Below are 22,621 nucleotides of genomic sequence, written 5' to 3' on the forward strand. Positions count from 1 at the left end.
CTATCCTACACATCAGACATCAGCCCCAGCAAAAATGACAGCCCCGTAAAAGTGACTTCCTTTTTTTAGCTGTAAATTCCTTTTTCTACCTTCATCCAGTCCAGCCTTCGACGGTTAAGAGCCGACACTGAGGTCCTTTCTATTTCTGAACTTTTATCGTCGTCCCCTTTGTCTGGAGACCTGAAATTATAACCTTCTTTCATGGCTAATTCGGTGGATTTCTCCTTCTCTGTGGGGCAAGTATTGATTTTCTAATAGTGTTCCTTTTAGTGTGTGAGCCAGCCATTCCAGGCGAAGCTTGGAAAGTAGGGGGGGAAACTTGTACACTGAAACTGGGCTACGCAGGTACAACCAGCAGCAGTCCCCACGCTCCTTCAGGCCCTCTACCCCCGCTAGTCACCTGCCCTTCGAAGGGCCGTCCTCATAGGTACATGGGAGGTCATGTGATGTTGAAGACTTAGTTGACGTCATCATCCTTGGCCTGGCAGCCCTACCTGTTGTTGGTCACAGTGAGAGACAGGATGCTGGATTGGGTGGACCACTGCACTGATCTAGTAGGACGTCTCTTCTCAAGAGCAACCTTGGTGTAGTGGTGTAGCGGTTAAGAGAAGCAGCCTCTAATCTGGAGAAACAGGTTGAATTTCCCACTCCTCCTCCACAAGCAGCCCGCTGGGGGATCTTGGGCCAGTCACAGTTCCCTCCGTGCTCTCTCGGCCTCACCTACTTCAGAGGCTGGGGAGAGGAAGGGCAGGCAATCTTAAGCCACTTTGAGATTCCTTTGGGTAGTAAAGTGCAGGGTACAAGAAACCAGCTCTTAACACTTGATATTACGCGATGCCCATTTCTCAGTAGGCTAAGCTATCGTGGGCTGTGGAGCTATTCACAGTTCAACCGGTAGGTGGCATCAATCTAGTTCACCTAGTAGAATTCCCCACCCCAAGTAGTCTATTGAGAAATAAAGCATCCGTCTGTTACAGACCACAACTCTGCAAATCCACAATGGAGCTTCTTGGCACACCTTAACGCAGGGGTAGTCAAACTGCGGCCCTCCAGATGTCCATGGACTACAATTCCCATGAGCCCCTGCCAGCGAATGCTGGCAGGGGCTCATGGGAATTGTAGTCCATGGACATCTGGAGGGCCGCAGTTTGACTATCCCTGCCTTAATGGTATATGGATTTGTGTGTTTGTCTCTGTGTGTGCAACTTAGTACACCAGGTTTCTGTGGCCACCAGGTGGCAGTGGCACTTGAATTACTGACAAGGAAAGTGAAGAGGGAATGCAAAGGGAAGGGAAGCTATTGCTGTATTTTGCAGCCTTGTTGCAATCTTGCGTTTGTGGAGGAAATCCAGGCAAAATCCTGGATTGCTTTCCCTGATGGTGTTGAAGGAGAAAAAACAGCTTTTTAAAGAGCAAGCTACTTGTTGGCCTAAACAGATGCGACCAGGGAGAAAGATGACCTTCCACACAATTTGAAAGGGCTAAAAACAGCCCAAGGGGGAAGGCCCAAGGTCACCCAGGTACCGCTGATACCATGTTGCCCATGATACCCTTTCCTGGCACCTGCCGAGCAGATTTTAGAAAATGGGTGGGTTGGTGATCTAACCCAGCACGGCTCCTGAGCAGCCACTGGAGATCTGACAGTGCAGATTCAAATACTGTTTCAGCAGCAGCTGCTACGGCAGCATTAGATTTAGTCTCTTAGATTCCCCCCTCTCCCTCCACACGCAGCCAGCTGGGTGACCTTGGGCTAGGCACAGTTCTCTCAGAGGGTCTCTCAGCCCCACCTACTTCACAGGGTGTCTGCTGACGGAAAGTGGAAGGGAAGGCAATTATGAGCGGCACTGAAAAACCTGGGGCCTGCTGGGTGACCTTGGGCCACTCATGGTTCTCAACGGGGGTACAAAGAAAAATCAATGTGCAGATTGCACATGTGTTCATTGTAACTTGTGAAAAGGGTTTTAAGAAGTGGCCAAATGGAGTAAAGGCTGGATTTCAAAAGTGGAACGATTCAACGTGAATCTCCCAGTTTTTGACATCGTCTCTCCTTTGTTTAGAAACGACCCCATGAGAGCTTATTTTGGAACCCTTTTTGTTTTCTATTTCTGCTGAATTTATCCCATTTATCCTTGGACTTTTTGTTTTCTATTTCTGCTGAATTTATCCCATTTATCCTTGGACACATTCTTCAGCACAACATGTCAATTGCATCACCCAGGTGTGCAAAATGGCACCCATCCACAAGTAAACATGGCCTGGATGAGAGTGGTACAGAAGAACCGTCTACAGCAGGGGTGGTCAAACTGCAGCCCTCCAGATGTCCATGGACTGCAATTCCCATGAGCCCCTGCCAACATTTGCTGGCAGGGGCTCATGGGAATTGTAGTCCATGGACATCTGGAGGGCCACAGGTTGACTACCCCTAGTCTACAGCATCATCGAAACTGAGACAGACCAAAACGAATGACAGTGCCCGAAACCCAAACGGAATGAATTTGTCTGTACCCGATCATCCCGGCTGGGGACACATTTATACAGCTGGCAGGACCCATGTCGAAAGTCCTAACTAAGCACCGTTTTAATGAAATTTGCCAGACCGACTGCTTGTGCCATCTCGGCTGGCGACGCAGAAGCAAACGGCAGTCGGAGAAGAACCCCGAAGGCAGACATGACGAGTTTCTGTACCGAATCCAGCAGAGAAGGTTCTCCGTCGCACAGCACCATGCTGTGATTACTTAATCGTTTAAGTACACAGTGCTTTTAATTAACTGCCAGCTCTGATCAGACATCTGCTTCCGGGGATCATGTCTGATCTCGATCGGCCGGCTCGGCAAACTTCTTGAACGCTCCCGACGTCGCGCCCGCTGCCGAATCGCTTCCAAAGCGTCCCACGAAGATCACGCTGAGAATTCTTCCTAAGAGCACTGCTTTAAGTACCCAAAGTTAGAACTTGCCTTGTCCTGAATACAGCAAGAGCCCATTCGATTGTAAAAGCCCTTTGGCTAACTGAACGAGACCCAGTGTCAAGATAGACTCGGCTACATCTATGAAGTATGAGTGGGAAAGACATGAGGAATTTTGGGAAAGGGGCATTTTTTTCTACTCTGGTTCTCATTTCCCCGCTTTGGCTACGTTTCCTCTCCTACCTCTCATTCTGGCTCTTTTGAGGTTACCAAATCTGGGAGATTTGGAGGGAAGTTCCCGGGGAGGGAAGGTTTTGGGGAGGGGGTGGGGGATGGGACCTCAGTAGGGTACAATGTCATACAGCAGTTATTTTCTTCATTGAACAGAACTCTATTTTCTGGTAGTCAGATGAAATTCCAGAAGGTCTCCAGGCCCTTCGTAACAAGAGGCAACCAATCTGCTTTCCCCTTCCTGACTCACTGTTTTCCTCCCCAGGATTCCTGTGGGTCTGGCCTGTCCCTCCCTCCCTCCTTCAGTTTGAGAATAAAATGAAAGTGAACTCGCCCAAGGTGACATTGAGCGTTCTCAGCAACCATTTGAGCTCACCCAGGCAAACAAAACCCATGTTACCAATATGTTTGTGGGTGCCTAAGCAATCCAAGGGAGCTGCCAAGAACTTGCAAAGTCGACTGCACCAAAACTATTCTCTCTCTCTCTCTCTCTCTCTCTCTCTCTCTCACACACACACACACACACACACACACACACACACACACACACACACACACACACCTTTTAAGATTGTCTACAAACATCTTCCCTAGCTGATTTTTTAAAACATTTACATCATAGGACTATTCATGGCTAAGAGATAATTTGATATGTTTATGCCGCTGTGATGGATATTAAACCCTCCATTTTGTTCCCATTTTGTTTAAAAATAACCCCACCACTTTCTTGGCATGTGAATAGAAGGCTGCCTGCCTTTCCCATCTCTTGGAACTAATTGAAGCTGGGAAGGAAGTATTTGCAAAATGGGGAAAGAAAGATTGCTAAGAGTCTTGAGGTTGTGATACAAATGAAGGATGATGGTAGGACCAAGATCTCAGAAATCCGATCTTCGTTGCCAATCTCTCCTGGGGAAACAGAATTCTGATCCTTGTTTTTTACTGGATCTCTCATTTGGCTTTATGCTCGGCCTTGCTTAAACCCAGAGAGAGCTCTGACAGGACTGCTCTGTGAGAACAGATCTAACAGGGCTGTGACTAGCCCAAGGTCACCCAGCTGGCTGCATGTGGAGGAGCAGGGAATCAAACATGGCTCCCCAGATTAGATGCTACCACTCTTAACCACTACACCAAACTGGCTCTCATCAAAAGAGCCCTGCTGGATCACACCAATGTTCTGTCTCACATAATGGCCTACTAGTGCCTCTGAACAGGCAACAGCAGAGCATAGAGGCTGAAGCCTTCCCTTGAGGTTGCCTCCTGGCTCTGGGATTCAAATCTTTTTGCACTCTAAGGTGCTTCTGGCCTCAGATCTGTTCAGTCCAAGAAAAGGACATTAGAAGTCAGTACCCATATGTACAGATAATCAGAAATCCTTCCCCAAGTGTGAACAGTACTACGAAGAGCAGAAAGCAGAAATACTGTGTGCAGAAATACCAAACTGGATAATCCTGTCTGGTGGGAAATCAGAAATCCTCCCCCAAGTGTGAACAGTACAACAAAGAGCAGAAAGCAGAAATGCTGTCCACAGAAATGCCAAACTGGATAATCCTGTCTGGTGGGAACACAAGTATACTGTTCAGATTGGATGATGTCCCTGTCATGTACATATCTGCGTATTCACTCTCTCACCTCGTTCTCTTAGCTCCTACTGCCCAGGGAACTAGAACCCTCTAGCAAAGTCCCAGAACGAAAAGTTTTCTAATAATCCCTGAATGTCAAAAATTATTCAGAACATAACCAAACAGGCATGGTTGGGTTTGGTTTTTGATCAGCAAAGTTCTGACTGCACACCTCTCGACACTGCAAACGCATTGAGGTATGTTCATTTGCTAGCTTGACGACATACTATATTTAGATCTGTTGATAAGCCTAATGGAACAGAAGTTCAAAGTATCACTTATTTTCCTCTCTAACTTCTTCAACAAAAGTGCAAAGGTGTCTCATTCTCACAGAGAAAATAAGTGTTTGCTACACAGAGAAAATATGTGGCTTTTTCCCTAATTGTTTCTCACCTGAACAATGTTGTTATCAACCAAGTTCAAGGGTGTTTCCTGGGGAAAAAACATTCATGTTACGATGACATCAGAAGCGCATTGTCACTTAGGAAACTAACTTTTGTTTCTATGGCAACTGTCGCCTTTATAACTGGCTATGAAAGGACCCTGACCAAGTAAATTGGAGTTTTGCTAGCAAAATACATGCTGCTAACCATACAATTTCATTCATCTGGTTGGCCAGGGGTCATATTTAAAAAAATAAAAAAAAGCTGAAGTAACCGGAAGTTTGGATAAAGTCACAGTGGGGAGGGCACAACTCAACAGAAAGGCAGAAAGGCAGATAAGCAAACCACCTGGTTATTAACAGTTCGAATAACGGAATCTGCTCTCTATTTCAGTGCAATACCCCAGTGCAGATAGGGAATACTGCATGACCATCGCCATATTTTGTAACTGCAGTGTGTGCCTTTGTCTGTGTTTGTGTGTGTGTGTGTGGGGGAGATACCTTTTGCTCTAACATTGGTATTTTATTTTAATTTTTAAATTTATTAATACTTTGGACTTCTAGGCTGCCACTCCCAGGGTCACTGGCTTGTGGCAGCTTACATTTTTTAAAAAATACAATTAAATCAGTAACTTTAAAACAGCCCATAAAATAACCCAGCAGCAGCAGCATACAGAATTAAAATACAATATTAATTGCAGTTAGTTCCAGCTGAGATCTTCTGACAGCATGAGGCATCAAGGTTACAAGGAGGGCCCTAGATGGAATATGTCATTGTCCTTCGGGGAGCTCATTCCACCAGGTATGATTTTCTGTCGGTATAGAGTGGCTCGCACAATAGTAAAAAGGAATACTGAAGATATGCAAATAAAATTCTTCCCATTAGAATTTCACCCCCAGATTTGGGGTTTCTGAAAATCTTCATTTTGTCTCAGGAGTAGCACCAATGAAGCCATGATCTGCCTTTTTCCCAAATTTCCAAATTTTTCAGGCCACCTCGGGGTGCCTTTTTGCTGTTGTTTTCAGTGTATGAGTTTCTGCTTGTGCTCCATCACAAGTAAAGGTCTGTCCTTTTTATGTGAAAACATGTTATGTGGCAGCCATCAGGGAAATGCAATGAAAAATGCATTTCAGGAAGTGATACAGGAACAACACTGAGACAGGAAGTGATCTCAGAGGCAAACTGCCTCTGGATCTCTCTTGCCCTGAAAACCCCTCTGGGGTTGCCATAAATCATAAATGAATGAATAAGTTTATTTATATGAAACCCCTGAAATTATATCTCTGCCTTGTGTGTCCCCGATATTGATTACGACTTTTACAACTGGGTCCAAGTTTTAGAAATTATTGTATTATTCCATGGTCTGAAGCCCTTGTGTAATTGCTACGCGTGATCACTGAAGAAGGCCGTTTGGCTGACGTGCATGTGGTCAGGGTGGCATTCGGTCTACATTTGATATAAAAGCATGGATTTATTCAGATTTAGGGCCATTACTTGGGCCTATAAGTGTTTTTCATGTATTTGTAATAAATACATGTATTTTCCTTATTTGATAACTCGTTTGTTAGATACTGAGATACAGCACACAGGTCCCATAAATTTGGAGTTCCTTCATGTTTCAAATTGTCATTGGAGAGGAAGAGCTGCTTTTTTAACCCTGTTTTTTACTCTCTGAGGGTGCCTCAAAGCTGCTTACAATCATATACCCTTCCTCTCCCCACAACAGACGCCCTATGAAGTCGATGAATGAGGGAGGTCTTGAATGGGACCTGGGCATCCCCTGGGATTATAGCTCATCTCCAGACTAAAGAAATCAGTCCCCCTGGAGAAATGGCTGCTTTGGAGGGTAGACTCCAAGCATTATACTCCCCACCGCAAATCCTGCCCACTCCAGGCTCCACCTCCAAAATCTCCAGGTGATTCTCAACGCAGAGCTGGCAACCATAGTTATGAAGCCTGCTTTGTATGTACAAAGAAACAAGCTTTCTTTGGCTTGTTACTGGCTCCTTCTCTCTCTCAACTTCCCCCGTCTCGCAGGGTCGTTGTGAGGAGGGACAAGACTGAGGCCATTTTGCTTTTGCCCTGCAGAAGAAGAAGAAGAAGAAGAAGAAGAAGAAGAAGAGTTGGTTCTTATATGCCGCTTTTCCCTACCCGAAGGAGGCTCAAAGCGGCTTACAGTCGCCTTCCCCTTCCTCTCCCCTTTCAGCCCTGGAACAATTCTTCAAAACGGCCTCGGAAGACGAGGGGCGAGGCGCCATTCCCAGATGAATCTTCAATCCGTGCTTCAATCCGTTCCATCCCTCTGCTGAAGCGCCTCCGCCCACAGCTGTGCCGATCACCCGAGCGCTCTAATTAATTAAAAGCCAAATTTATGAAGGGGTCCGAGTATTTTTTTTTTTATTTGTGATCGCGGAAGGAAATTGTCGGTAACGGGTCTAAAACGGCCACGCGGGAGCGATGCCGGAGTAATTGCGTGTGAAAACGAAGCTGTGAATCTCGGTGCATTTTGAGACGCGCTCCTTAATGGCAGCCAAGAGGAGCACACTGAAACCAGAAGGCGAGGAAGGAGGATTCCCAGCATCTGTGGCCTCGATCCTCAGGGAGATGCCTCTCATCTGGAGCAGCTCCAATAGGCCTGTCTTCTCGGGACAGCCTACGGACTGCTTGACGTGGACTTCAGGCTGGCCTCTTCTCTCCTCTGCCTCCTTCAGGCCAGCAGTCCTGATCCTGGAAAGTTTGAATCTTCTTTCAGGAGGTCTTTTCTTGCTTGCTTGATATGGCAGGGTGCAGACTCAGAAGAGAGGCCCAATTCTTCATCAGAATTCATCCGCAACACTGAGAGGTCGAAGGGAGTATGTTGCCTGTTAACAGCCCTAGATAAGATATAACTGGAATTCTGATGAAGATATTTGATCTGAAAGCAGTGTTACCGGAAAGTTCTTGATAAGGGAGTTCTTGATAAGCAAGTTAAAATAAGGAAGCCTTTATTGAAGTTCTTGCTACCATAAAATAAACTTGGCACTTTCGTTTTATATTTCCTTCTCACGGTCTTCATGTTTAGCTACCCATACTGGGTGGCCAATTTATTTTTTAAGGTTGTGAGATTTAAGCAAACAGAGTCAAGATGACTTGGCTTCTTTTGCTGGTCTGCACCTCAAACTGAGGTCCACCTTAGCTACTGCTTTGTTTTCATGAAAGCCAGCATTGTTAGAGTTGTTGAGAGCAAAGGACTCTAGACTGGAGAACTGTGTGACCTTCCTGGACGTCCTTGGACGAGTCCCAGTTTTTTTCAGAATTCTCTCATCACCATCTAACTCATAAAATGCTTTCATGGGGAGAGTAAGAGAAGGCAATTAGAAACCACTGTGAAACTCCTTAAGGTAGAGAAAAGCGGTATAAAAACTTTCTTCTTCTTCTTCTTCTTCTTCTTCTTCTTCTTCTTCTTCTTCTTCCTCCTCCTCTTCTTCTTCTTCTTCTTCTTCTTCTTCTTCTTCTCCTCCTCCTCCACACAGTGGTTCGCATCTGTGCAGAATAGGAGCTTGTTTAGTGACAAAAGTATGTTCTGAATGACCACAGCCCTTGAAAGAATAAATACCAAGTCCGCCCATTATGGCTTCTGCCCTGTTCCCTTAACTTTCAGCCATTACAGAGCTCTCCCGTCCAATAATTCTAACCAGGACCCAATACTGTTGATGGTTCTGTTTCCCAGAGGAAGTGAATTTCGTCGAGTTCCCTAGTTTCATCAGGCTATTACGATATCTAAAAACTCCTCGGAGTCTCGGATTAGTCAATTTGAACTTTATCTCTATATATATTTTAGCGTTCATCCTCCCTCCTGAGAGATGTTTATGGGTGAATGATTTTTCCTGCCATTTTTCAGGGATTTATTGGTTTAATTTAACGCTGCTCTGAAAATGGGGAAATTCAACACTTGTCGTCTGTGAAGGCCAGTGAAGCTCCTGCACCACCCTTCTCATCTTCTCTGACACATGTATGATGGAGCCTTCCGTCTTAAGGCCACCGAAGGACCTACTAATTCAGGATTCCGTGTAGATGAGCCCATGAAACGGCTGTATACTTCACCACAACTATGCCGTGAGCGAGTCTAGGCTGGGAGTGTGAGACTGGCCAGAGTTCACCCATGGCAAAATGGGGATTCGAACTCAGGATACCCGGATCCTAGTTCAGCTGTCTCATCCAGGACTTCCCAACCAGGAGTCAGGAGTCCACAGGAGCTCTGGAGGGGGTCTGTGGCCTTTCCCCTCCTGCTTTAGAAGAAGAAGAAGAAGAAGAAGAGTTGGTTCTTATATGCCGCTTTTCCCTACCCGAAGGAGGCTCAAAGCGGCTTACAGTCGCCTTCCCATTCCTCTCCCCACAACAGACACCCTGTGGGGTGGGTGAGGCTGAGAGAGCCCTGATATCACTGCCTGGTCAGAACAGTTTTATCAGTGCCGTGGCGAGCCCAAGGTCACCCAGCTGGTTGCATGTGGGGGAGCGCAGAATCGAACCCGGCATGCCAGATTAGAAGTCCGCACTCCTAACCACTACACCAAACTGGCTCTACACCAAACTGGCTCTCTTTAATGGACTCATCCACAAGTCAGGAAACCATCTGCTTCTATTGCCCTCCCTTCTTCCTCCCAAGCATGAGTGAGTTCTCTTGAGCTTTCTGCACCTGGAAGGGGGGGAAGCCTGCATGTTTACTCCTGCCTTAAACCATATCCTGTCTCACCCCCCCCCCCAGTCCTCCTCAAGCCTGCCTGTTAATGCTGGTGGTGTAATTTTTGGGAGGTGTGGCCAGCTGACCACTTGTAGGGCTCCTTGAAGCCTGAAACACTATTTCAGGGGCTCCTCCATGGTCAAAAGTTTACTCTAACCCCCACGCCATCCTGGCTAGTTCCACCTACCCTCCACAATTATACCATTTTATCAACTTCTGCCTACTGAGAGGTCCAAATCCGAATGGAGAGACTTCAAGGGTCACTCCATAAAAACTCAAGTGAAGAACACGTTATCGTTTTCCTTTGGCTACTCATCTATTAATGATAACAATAGCTACTTTCAGGTTTTCATGCTGGTTGCCAAGACAACGTTCCCATGAGTGACACAAGAACGCGGATTGTTACATCAGTGTTCTCGGGTGGCCGTTTCATCGCCTTCCGGGTGGGTCAGTACTTTAAGCGTGGGAAAAGAGGTATCAGGGGGACCATGCGGGCTCCTCCGTGCCCAGCTGGGATATCTTTCTAGGGGCCGGGCCACGTAACCTGTGTCTTCTCTCTCCCCTAATGCCGAACACCAGTTGAAAGTCAGCGGGAACTATGGATTGGCTGGACGGCAAACGGGCCCAAGCCCTTAGGGTCTCCAACGACAGGGAGAATTTTCAGGTACAGTGTGTGACGGCAAGGTATAGTTTTTTTCAGAGCCTGAAAGCCTGTGGCAAAAGCGTAAGCAGGTTAAAACGGGTGCCCTAAGAAGACAGCCGGTCCTCAAAATCACATCTGTTGCTGTTGACTTTCTCCAACGGCATCCATACATGGTTGGACGTTTCATAATCAATCAGCCAATCATTCCTTTAGTGGTATATAAGACCGGTGAAAATATTCCTCAAGTCAGATAGAGAAAGGACATAAATATGAATAGCAGTTCACGGGATCATTTGGGAATAATAATATTTCAAAAATTTACGCCTTGATGTTTTGTTGGCGCAGACTTCCAGCGCTTTGCCAAAAAATGGATTGCCACGTGATCAGTAGTATCAGGAATACAGTTGATTTAGAAGGCATGCAATATTAGGGGTGTCAGAAAGTCCATTCTTGTTTATTGCCATCTTGCCATCTTAGTTAGTTAGTTAGCTAATAATGTCAAAACTGTAATTATTGTTGTAATGGACTTTTAATGGGGTTTTAAGATGTTGTAACCCGCCACGAGCCGCAAGGGAGTGGCGGGGAATAAATCGAATAATAATAATAATAATTTGAGTTTCATCAGAAGCATGCTACAAACATCACAACTCTGGCCTGGGTGGTCTGGACTAGCACAGTCTCATCTGATCTCAGAAGCTAAGCAGGGTCGGCCTTATTTAGTGCTGGGATGGGAGACCACCGAGGAAGTGCAGGGTTGGAATGCAGAGGCAAACCACCTCGGTCTGCCACTTACTTTGAAAACCCAACAGGGTCACCGTCGTTGACTTTACACACACACACCCGTGACAATTCACAACTGGGCTTCCTTGTGTGGACTGAGGCCGCAACCTCAACCAGCGATGGGTGAGGAACAGCCTTTAAACCAGTTTGAAATGTTTTAATGGTGGTTTATAAAGAGGCATTTGGAATAAGAAATTTGGACCATTTCCTGGACAATAAAGGGATTGGCTGCCTCTTACACAAAGGATCTGCAGGAAGATCTGGAGCCCACACGGCCAACTCACAACCCCATGCCTCACACCCTCTGTCTCTGTTCAGTTGAAAAAGATCCGGCGATCCATCGATTCAATGAAGGCCATGAATGACAATCTACTGAAGCAAGAGGAACGGAAGGTCAAGCTGTGGCTGAAGAAGCAAGGAGAGGTATCCCCCCCCTTGTCATTTTATTAAACATTGGGCAAGGTATTGGCCATTTTGGGGTGAGGCCAATCAGGGACGCAGTAACATTTTACACTGGTTCCTGAGAAGCCGCGGACTCTGTTCAGACTTGACGCACAAACCATAAACACACATGAAGCTGTGTTAGGCTGAATCCACCCCTTGGTCCCGCGTGGTGAGTATTGTCTCCTCAGACTGGCAGCAGTTCTCAAAAGTTTCAGCTAAAGGTCTTTCACCTCATCTATTACCTGTTCCTTTTTAAAATGGAGATACAAGGGATTAGGATTGCCTGAGCCCTCCTAGAAACCCGCGGTGGGTGGGGGGACTTACCAGGAGCAGCAGGGAGGTCCATCCTAGACATGGTCATGTGTCAACGTCACTGCTCACATGACCCAGAAGTGATGCCATCTGAGATTGAACAAAACCGAGCATGGGAAAAGCAAGCTACTTCTCCCGATATAGTTTTAAACGAGTCAGGCGATCTCCCAGCCCCAACAAGTAAATGCCAAGCGGTAGAGCCCACTTTCCAAAGCATCCGTTTTTCCCAGGAGAACTGACCTCTGTCGCCTGGAGATTCATTCCAGGGGATCCCCTGGTCCCACCTGGAGGCTGGCATCCAAGAGTAGAGGAGTTGCAGGGTGGGAGGGACTTGGAGGTATAAAACCATAGTGCCCGCCTTCCAGAGCAGCCATTTTTCTTCAGGGGAACAGATCACTGTGGCCTGCAGAGGCCTGTTTCATTCCCAGGACATCCCCAGCCACCCCCTGGAGGTTGGCAACCCATGCCTAGCTTCACAGCCATTCCTGCTTTCCAGAGAACTCTGGGAACTGTAGTTCCAGGGCGAGTCTCAGCATCGGTCATAAAGAATGTTGAGCGCCTCATCACAATCGGGAGATTCTTTGGGTGACGCGGTGGCAGTTAAACCGACCCACGGTGGATCACTCCACGGGTGGCTCCAGTCTTTCAGGGCCCCAAGCAAGAGACACGTTTTGGGTCACGCACTCAGCAGGCCAGTCTGTGCTACCTGCCCACCAGGCCGAGGTTTATTGTGAACCTAAAAGCAATCGGAAGGCAGGCAAGGACACGGTGCAGCGTGGCTGCAGCATCTCTTGCGTAGAGCCAGACCAGGCATGGACAAAGCAATGGAGGTAAAGGAGGGGCAGGGCTGAACCAAACCCCCCAGGAATTACTTGCTCGTTTCCTGAGCCCCCTGCCCTAACTGTGAGCTGTCCAGTTAGTGTCCAGTTTGGTGTCATGGTGAAGAACGGTGGCTTCTAATCTGTAGGGCCAGATTTGGTTCTCCGCTCCTCCCCGTGCAGCCAGCTGGGGCCAGTCGCTGGACTCACATAGCTTTCTCAGCCCCACCCACCTCACAAGGTGTCTGTTGCCGAGAGGAGATGAGAAGGCGATTGTCAGCCGCTTTGAAACACATCAGGCCAGCTGGGTGACCTTCAGCTAGTCACAGTTCTGTTAGAGCCCCAACCATAAAATTATGCAAGGGTTCTTTCACAGACATTAAACCCAAACTGACCAATGGTGTGAAGATCCATTGTTCATGATGATATAGAAATTGGGTTTTTTCCCCGGGGTTTCTCAGTTCAGTTCTGCCTCTTGTCCCACCATGCCGATCTCGCTGTTTTCTGCTGCTCCAGACAGACGAACGCTCTATCTCGATCTACCCTGCAAGGCTCTTGTGTGTGGATGGTGCCCCCCCCCCGGCCAAGCTGCTTGCCCTGCCGCGACCCCTGTGAAAGGGTTGTTTGACCCTCAAAGGGGTCCCGACCCCCAGGTTGAGAACCACTGTCTTAGAGGTCACCTTTGAGGCTGGCCTAATGAGCAACCTCCCCTTTACCTATACCCAAGACAGGGAATTACCCATCCTAAGAACCAGTTCCCTACATCAAGGAACAGATGATTGGGAGGAAAAAAGGCTTTCCATATAGCAGGGGTAGTCAAACTGTGGCCCTCCAGATGTCCATGGGCTACAATTCCCATGAGCCCCTGCCAGCGAACGCTGGCAGGGGCTCATGGGAATTGTAGTCCATGGACATCTGGAGGGCCGCAGTTTGACTACCCCTGCCATATTGTAACGCTCTAGGAATTTCCCCTACACTCTTTAGAAAGAGAACAATTGTGGTTCCAGGAGATCTCCATCCCCCACCTGGAGGCTGGCAACCCTAGAGCCACCTGGGGGAGTTTCTGCTGCACAAAACAGCCACCCTGCTAGGACGACTGGGACACCCCCTCGCCTTTCTTTTTCTCCCCTGACGTAGGAGACGCCTTCACAAAAACCGGATCCCTGCTCATAATCCACACGGCAGCCTCAGAATCCAGCCTCTGAATGCGCTTTTTTTCTTTGTCCAAACCAAGCGTCACCTTTCCCATCTTGCTTGGGGGGGGGAATCGGGGAGCCCCGCCATTAAAATGCACCAATTAAAATAAACCGCCAGAGCCTCTTCTGGGCACCCAGCAGTCGAAACAGTTCCTGCCTCCTACGAAAGAGGGGTGGGGATATTTATACATGCACTGTGGAGGGGGGAAACAACTCCGGTGCCTTCCACCCTTTCATCCTCTCCATTCAGAACAGAGAAAAGGGCTCGCCACCGGCTCTCGACTCCCTCGGATCCTATTTATCTTAAGCAGTAGACCCGCATCTCTTGGGAAACATTTGTCTGTATTTGCCGTCTGCCGTTCGCTTTACCTTTGCAAACACCGGCAGCAGAGAAAGGGAAAGAAGCTCTTCTTTTTTAAAAAGCAGCGTGTTTGCCCACCAGCTGCTAATAAAAAAGGGAACAAGGAAAGGAGGAAGTGTGCCAAGAAATTGGGGCTCCCCCCACCCCCTTCGAGTACCTAAAAGCTGCTCCATTTAAAATGCACAATGAGGAGGACCATGCATCTGTCACATTTGGGGTGCACAAGAAGGGATCAGACAAAGATCTGGCCCAAGGAGGCTTCTTCAGATTAGCAACTAATCATGAATTTATCTCTGCACGTGCTCTGTGAATTTGTCCTGTGTTTTATTTTTTAAAAAATTGATGTATCAAGTACATCCTTGCGTTTTAAATGATTTCATTCAATACCTCTTATGAAACTGTGTTCTGTCTTCAAGAGTACACTGCCCCTTGTTATAATGCTCCCAATACTGGTAAGGTATATGAATTATGAGTGTCAGCATCATCATAATGTATAATGTAACATAGCTACAGCCACCTAGTGAGTTCATGTAGTGGTGTAATTCGAATACATGATGCTGTTGTCTTCTGAATCAGACCATTGGTCTTTCAAGGTTGGTGTCTTCTACTCTGACTGACAGCAGCTCTCTGTGTTGTCAGGGTGAGGCCAGGGATCTAGGACCTTCCACATGCAAAAAAGTCACTCTGCCACTACGCCAGCCTTTCTCAACTATTCCTCCATTGAGAAACCCCTGAAACCCTGGTTGAGAAAGCCTGAACTACACCCTAGCCTTGAGGGAGGCATGCTGGTAACCCTTGGGTCCCATGATGGAGAGAAGGATGGACAGAAATGGTGTAGTCAGTCAGTCCGTCAGTCAGTCAGTCTGTGAGAGCCATTAATATGTTTACCTTTCCAAGACCTCGTGCAGCTATCCTGAGTCAAGCCATGGGACACGACCAGCCTCTGGGAAAGAATCCATCGATATAACCTGGAGTCAGTTTGGTGACCATCTGCCCAACTTCGTCAGTTTCCTCCGACTACCGACAAAAAGGTCGAGTTACGGTAGGAAATGGCATATTTGCAAGCCCTGCCGTCTGAATGTTTTTCCCCAGGTTGGTTTTGAAGAGAGATGATGAGTGTGAAATGGAAGCAGAAAACAAGCAGTGAGACAACTGTGATAACAGCACTAAGAATGGCAGGCTAAGAGTGTTCCTAGAGTGTTCCATAGCGCCACTTCCTGTTTCCACCATAACGCCACTTCCTGTTTCCACCATAACGCCACTTCCTGTTGTGGTCACCAGAGCGACTTTCTTAGAATCTGAGTGGGGGATCAGAGGGGGCGACAGAGAAGGAGAGGGTGGTCAGAGACTGGAACGTCACCTCCAGATGCAAAGGCTGCAGATTTGGCTTGGGGCTGATCGCTCTTTGTTGGTTTCTCAACATTTTGGATTTGCGTTGAGAAGAAAATCGGGAGGGCCTGCAAGGCAGAGCTGTTCCACCAGGCCTGTGGCCAAGGCCAGGAACTTAACACCCCCAAAAAACTGGCCTCCCTCCCTACAATACAGAACAGAAGCTACCTACTGCCCTACAAACTCGAGTTCCCTCCATAAGGTTAAGAAGGCGGTTTCAATTTTAAATTGGAATGTTGGCAGGGGCTCATGGGAATTGTAGTCCATAGACATCTGGAGGGCCACAGTTTGCCTACCACTGCCATAGAGGGTGCCCAAAAATCCCCTCCTTGGAACAGTCCTAGATAGGTCACCATGTCAAGGAGATTTGGACTTGTGGGTCACCCTACCGAAACGCTTGGGAGATGCTGCCCTGGGCTGTGCCCGGAAGCAAACAGAACCTTCTTTATCCCTTTCGTTTCCAGACCGAAAGAATTCCAAAGATCTCACGCCCTTCAGTGGAAACGATTTGCCCATGCAGACCCTCGTGGCCAGGAACGCCTTCGGCCCCCGGAGCAGCACCAGCAATGCGTTCCCTTCCAGCAGAGACTCCAGGAAGGGAAGCAGCCCCCGGCAGCCCAGCTTGGAGAACAGCGCGTCCCTCCAAGAAGCCATGGCCCTCTTTCCCTCCTTGCAAAGGCTCTCGACAAAAGGAGAAAGGTTCTCGGTTTCAAAGCTGCCGCTTCATAACTCCGTTTCCGGGTTGCCCGCGCTGCAGAAAAAACTCAAGAGCATGCTTGAAAAAGCTCGGGGAGACGAGAGGGTGAAGCCAGCGGAGGCGTTGCCTCAGATTCGGCCCGAAGAAATTTTGAGCTGCAGGTGAGGGAAAACAGGAGACCGGCAAGAGCAGGGGTAGTCAAACTGCGGCCCTCCAGATGGCCATGGACTACAATTCCCAGGAGCCCCCTGCCAGCGAATGCAGCCCTCCAGATGTCCATGGACTACAATTCCCAGGAGCCCCCTGCCAGCGAATGCTGGCAGGGGGCTCCTGGGAATTGTAGTCCATGGACATCTGGAGGGCCGCAGTTTGACTACCCCTGGGCAAGAGAACTTTGAAGGCTCTGCCCAGAGAGGGTTCCAGGTCAGGAACTTGCCTGGAGATGTAGTGGGGAGAGAGACCCTGGGAAGGGCAGGGGTTGGGGTCAAAGGCCACAAATAGAACTGATCTCTAACTGGCAGAGGTCATTCCCCCTGCAGAAAGCAGATTCTTTGGAAGGTGGGCAGAAGTCCCGCCCATTCTCAAACTCCATCTTCCCCGGGCTCCACCCCTAAAATTACCAGGTCTTTCCCAACCCAGAGTTGGCAAAAAGAAAAAGAAAAAGAGAACTCCACCTTTTAGATGGCTAAAACTAAAATGCATGTGCTAATCAGTGCTAATCAGTGCATGTGCTAATCTCTCTCTCTCTCTCCCTGTCTTTCTCCCTCTGTCTCTTTCTCCTTCCTTCCCTTCCCCAGGTTTTGAATGTTTTCACAACTTTTCACAAGAACTTAGCAATGCAATGCTGAACAGAATTTTATCCTTTAAATCCACTGGAGGCAATTCAACAATTTTGAATCCTTCTGAAAATATAACCCTGTTCAGGACTGCGCTGTTAGATTTCTCAGTTCCTTACAAATGCCCAATGGTACAGTGTTATCTACAACTTGTAAAGTATGCATTTTATGCAGGCAGAGCAGTTAAATAACTTTGAGGTTCATAAGTAAGTCTTGCATCTGTTTGAATTTCCTCCCAAATTTTCCTTTCCCCCTCCCCCGCCAAAAAAAAAAAGACCCAGAAAATGACCCCCACTGACATGGTTTCTGTCACATCTCTGCTGACTTCTTAACTAAGCAAACCTATTTCAACAAAAGCCTTTTATTGATAAAAAGGAAGCAACCCTCATGATAGTTCTTGTTGAAACTGACTCGTTAGGTACATACAGATCAATATATTTCTCAGCCGTCCCACCCCTAATGACACATGCAAATGCCCCAACTTGAAGAAGGTGGCTCGCTACATCCCCGGGAGAACAGTCCAATTGTTGCACCCAGGTGCAACTTTCAGCAACACTCCCCTTTCTCCTGTCATCCTGTCAACAAAACTCTAGCAATTAGTCTATACAAAAGATCAATGGCACAGCAGAATGTGAGGCAACAGAGATGAGCCAAGAACTGTGCTGGAGTAATGAGCCAACCGCCCCACCCCCAGCTAAATCATGGTGCCCAAGCAGATCCTGACATTTTCTAAATTTCCAGAGCTTTTATATCTATAACTTCAGTAGGCCCAAAATACCAAAACAGGAGTCTATAATAAAGCTCAAGCTACTATAGCAGAGTTATAGCAGAACTACAGCAGCTATAGCAGAACTATAGCAACTACAGCAGAACTATAGCAGAGCTATGTCAGCTATAGCACAACTGCAGCAATTTCAAGAATTGCAGAGCCGCCATCAAAAATAGCAGCCTCTGCTCAAGCTCTACATTCCTCCTTCATAGTATGACGTACAACTCATCCTGCCACCATCACGATCTGGCTTTCCTTCACCACAGCAGAACATGGGTGAGGAAAGAGACAGACTGATGATGGGTGTGTCCTTAAAAACCTCTCACCCTCTTTCCTTGGCACAGGTACCTGCGTCTTTCTCAGAGCAACATTGATACTTTGCTGGACCTCTGCAGAGAATCTGGCATTGACATAGACATCCATCCTCACATGAAAGAGTCGGACATCAACATCACCACCGTGCTCTCATCAAATCCCAGTCGGACATTCTAGGTGGTCTGGGATGGAGCCCGATTAAGACGGTACAGTCCTTAGATGCCGGCAGGAATGTATCCACCAGCACGGGAGAAGCCGATTGCTTTGAAAATCCAAGAAGAAGAGGAGGCATTAGTAAGGCCGTTTTCGCAGGGATGCAACACCCTTTCTTTCTGTGGGACAGAGCAGTGATAAAAATGAGTCTTGTTCTTACGGAGAGCAAACGTCTGTTGAAAAGCTTCTCTTTAAGGCATCTTGTATGAAAAGATCGAGAAACCTCTTAACCGGAGTAACACTCTGAAACGAATGGCCTAGGCTAGACCAATCCTGTTAGATTTTGGAAGCTAAGCAGGGTTGACCCTGGTTAATACATAGACAGGAGACCACCAAGCAAAAGGCAAGCAAGTTTAAACCACCTCTGAACATCTCTTGCCCAAATAACCTAGCCTGGCCTGGCCCAACATCACCAGATCTTGGAAGCTAAGCAGGAACAGCCCTGGTTGGTACTTGGTTTGGAGACCATTAAGGAAGTCCGGTGTTTCTACACAGTGGTAAACCACTTCTGTCACTGGCAGTCTTCAAGCAGTAGCTGGACAGATCCTTCTCCTGGATGCTTGAGGATGATCCTGCATTGAGCCGGGGGTTGGACTAGATGGCCTGGATGGCCCCTTCCGACTCTATCATTCTATGATTCTTTTTTTTTAAATGTCTTCATTTGGGTTAGGAATATTCCTAGCTAGTAGCAGTGATCACAGCTTAAATACTACAGGCATTTAAAATGAGATTAGTCATAGAATCATAGAATCATAGAGTTGGAAGGGGCCATACAGGCCACCTAGTCCAACCCCCTGCTCTACGCAGGATCAGCCCTAAGCATCCTAAAACGTCCAAGAAATTGTGGTCACTTGTTGGACGCAGTCAGTCAGGAAGTGCATACTCTTTTTTTGCTTTTCAAAACATGGTCACCCTACACACTCACAAACACATGAGCCGCCCTCAGGCTGAATAAGACCCTTAGTCCATCAAGGTCGGTATTGACTATTCAAGTCCGGCAGGGGCTATTCAGGGTCTCAGAAAGAGATCTTTCACATTGCCTACAGCCTGGTTCTTCTCTACCTGGAGATGCCCAGGATTGTACCTGGGACCACCTGCATGCCCAACAGATGTCCCACCACTGAGCCACACCCATGGCTGCCAGTCGCTGTACCCAGCACAGGAAACGGATAACTGAAATGCAACCTGGATTTGCACGCTGCTATTATCAGGGTTTTAAAAGGGGAAACAGTGCATCCTTCAACAAATCAAGCAGAGGCTGGTTACAACGTGCAAAACTTCTCCAGTTTGAAGGGTTAAAACCCCTCTTCCATCGATGGTGGTCATTCCAAACAGTCCCTGTTTGTCGGGACTGCACACTACCCATTCCTTTTTAGCAGGGGTAGTCAAACTGCAGCCCTCCAGATGTCCATGGACTACAATTCCCAGGAGCCCCTGCCAGCATCCGCTGGCAGGGGCTCCTGGGAATTGTAGTCCATGGTCATCTGGAAGGCTGCAGTTTGCCTACCCCTGCTCTTTAGCTTTGGCATGAGAACCTGTTGTTTTTGTGCATCACCACCAGATGGGGCTCGATCATAAGTGAAATGACAGATTGCTCCTTCTATATTGCACACAAAAGCCGCTTGGAGACACAATCGCAAAATACACTCTGTTGCCGTTCTTCACATTTCTTTCCCACTTGTCCCCCTCCCGTCGTTCATTACAAAAAAACACACACACACGCACAACTGATGCAACAACTTAAGGTCTTTTGAAAATCTTAATTACTCTCAAAGATGTACGTTCGTCTCACGCACACCCATTCACCCCGGATGCTGGGAGAAGAAAGCATAATTTCAGGCAGCTTTGTTAAGCTCGTTGCCGAAACACTGATGGGCAGCAAAGGGAAATGTTTTGAGTGAAAACGTCAACGCGGGACAATCCTGTTTGGTGGGAACACAGGCAAACTCTTTGGGTTGGTCAAGTGGACCAGCCATTCACAACCGTTTTGCGGGGGGCTATGACCCTTTTAGGAGGTCTTCTCAGGTTGCTGGGCCCCCTGTGCTAGGCCGGCTGCTTGCACAATGACCGAGGCTAAAAAAGGACTAAGCTAAGAGTGACCTAACTGTATGTCGGTGATCCCAGAAGGCCGGAGCCCCTCCCCGCCACGCTGTGGTGCTGGCCACCTCAGGCATCTGTGATCGCCAGCACACCAGAGCGCTCAGCCCTACGACCCCCTTTGGGTCACCAAGGCTGCCACCAAGCTCCTGCCGCTGCTGCTGCCGCTGTTGTACAGCCGCCACCACGCCCCCATTGTGGCAGGTAAGCTGAGAACCACTGCTCTAAGATATAATCTATGAATATCTTCATTTTACAATTCAGAATTGTGGTCAATATTCCCCCCCTCCGCAGAAAACACAATTCCTGTTGCCTTTGAGTCCTGAAGTCCCCGGAGAGTGGGGACTTTATCAGCAGAGACCAATCTGGACGCAGCATCAAAAATATATCTTTTGCTCCCCTGCCCTTACAAACGCTAACAAACGGACACAGGATTCTCACGGCGCCTCCTGAAGTCATCGCTTCCCTCCCACTGTTGTGCCCCCCTCCACATTTTCCCGATAAAGGACATCGTCTCACAAGGTGACTGACCTCTGCATTGATTCCTTCTCCGGATATAGGACAGCTTCTTAAACCCCTCTGTAAGATTTTTCACGCCATAAAAGGCATTCGAGCAGGAATGATATCACAGACAGGAGGACCGTCTGCTAAAACCCTGTGCGTAATTTCTGGAGGAGAAGAGAGAAGGGCCTTGCATGTGCTCCACTTTGAATCAAAAACCCCCACTCGCTAATCCTAAATACTTTTGAGTGTTTCCTACCAACTCCAGGGCATAACTCTATATTCCAAGTGTTTTGGAAGGAGCTAGCCCAGCCTTTCTGAACTTTTTGGCCATTGAGAAACCCCCGGAACATTCTTCAGGCTTTGAGAAACCCCAGAAGTGGTGAGATCGTACAGAAGGTGGTTGGGAAGCAGAGCTGTGGACATGCCCACTTGGGGTGCCTCCCCTTCCCACCCCTCCAGGCCCATCATTGGCCATTCTGGGAGGAGTGGGTGGGTCAACTTGGCCATATATGGTAGGCTTTCTCAACCAGGGTTTCCATTCCTCCTCCACCTGCAGCCAGCCAGGTGACCCTGGGTTCATCACAGCCCTGATAGTGCTCTTCTCACAGAATAGTACTATCAGGCCTATCTCAACCTCACCTAATTCACAGAGTGCCTGTTGTGGAGAGAGGAAAGGGAAGGCGATTGTAAGCCACTTTGATGCTCCTTTGGGATGTGAAAGCGGGGTATAAAAACCAACTCTTCTTCATTTTGGACCTGCTATTTGGCCCCATTTCAGGTCAAAGTCTATCTGTATTCTCAGGGTGGTAAAGCATCCCACATGCTATCTGAAGCTCTGACCACGAGGCTGGGAGTTCGATCCCAGCAGCCGGCTCAAGGTTGACTCAGCCTTCCATCCTTCCGAGGTTGGTAAAATGAGTACCCAGCTTGCTTGATGGGGGGTAAACAGTCATGACTGGGGAAGGGAATGGCAAACCACCCAGTATTGAGTCTGCCAAGAAAACGCTAGAGGGCGTCACCCCAAGGGTCAGACAGGGGATACCTTTACCTTTATACCTTGTGTCGCAAAATTGGATGCAGTCAGATAAGGAATGAGACCCCCTTATTCTCACCCTTGTTCACCCAAGCCCTACAACTCCCTGATGCAACCTGTTTCTCTCACCCTTGTGAATTCACCTCCCTTGCACATTCCCCCCGCACCCCATTTTTTTTTAACCACCCCCTTTTCCCTAGCTTACGGGATCGGCCATCTGTCAAAAGAGCCCTGGGATCCGCATCCTTTCTTCCCGCCCCCTCCCTCCCTTGGCCAACAAGTTGCCGGCAGGCAGCAAAGTGACTTTCACCCTCCCCCCACCAAAAAAAAATGGCTTTAAAAACATCCTCAAAGGCAC

At 48.0% G+C, this 22,621-nt stretch overlaps 1 protein-coding gene across 2 annotated transcripts; it reads left to right on the top strand.

Annotated features, from left to right (window-relative positions):
- Positions 1-10,273: 10,273 nt before the first annotated feature.
- Positions 10,274-18,799, top strand: C14H16orf78 (chromosome 14 C16orf78 homolog). 2 transcript variants are annotated; one of them, XM_077310560.1, is made up of 5 exons: positions 10,274-10,520; positions 11,598-11,702; positions 15,308-15,452; positions 16,264-16,657; positions 18,446-18,799. In XM_077310560.1, exons 1-5 carry the CDS (start codon positions 10,455-10,457, stop codon positions 18,591-18,593), a joined length of 858 nt encoding a protein of 285 aa, XP_077166675.1. In that variant the 5' UTR covers positions 10,274-10,454; the 3' UTR covers positions 18,594-18,799. The 2 variants fall into 2 exon arrangements, with proteins under 2 accessions (XP_077166675.1, XP_077166676.1); XM_077310561.1 differs by lacking the exons at positions 10,274-10,520; positions 11,598-11,702 and adding an exon at positions 12,633-12,865.
- Positions 18,800-22,621: the final 3,822 nt, after the last annotated feature.

Source organism: Paroedura picta, chromosome 14 (genome assembly GCF_049243985.1).
Source record: "Paroedura picta isolate Pp20150507F chromosome 14, Ppicta_v3.0, whole genome shotgun sequence".
Lineage (NCBI taxonomy): Eukaryota > Metazoa > Chordata > Lepidosauria > Squamata > Gekkonidae > Paroedura > Paroedura picta.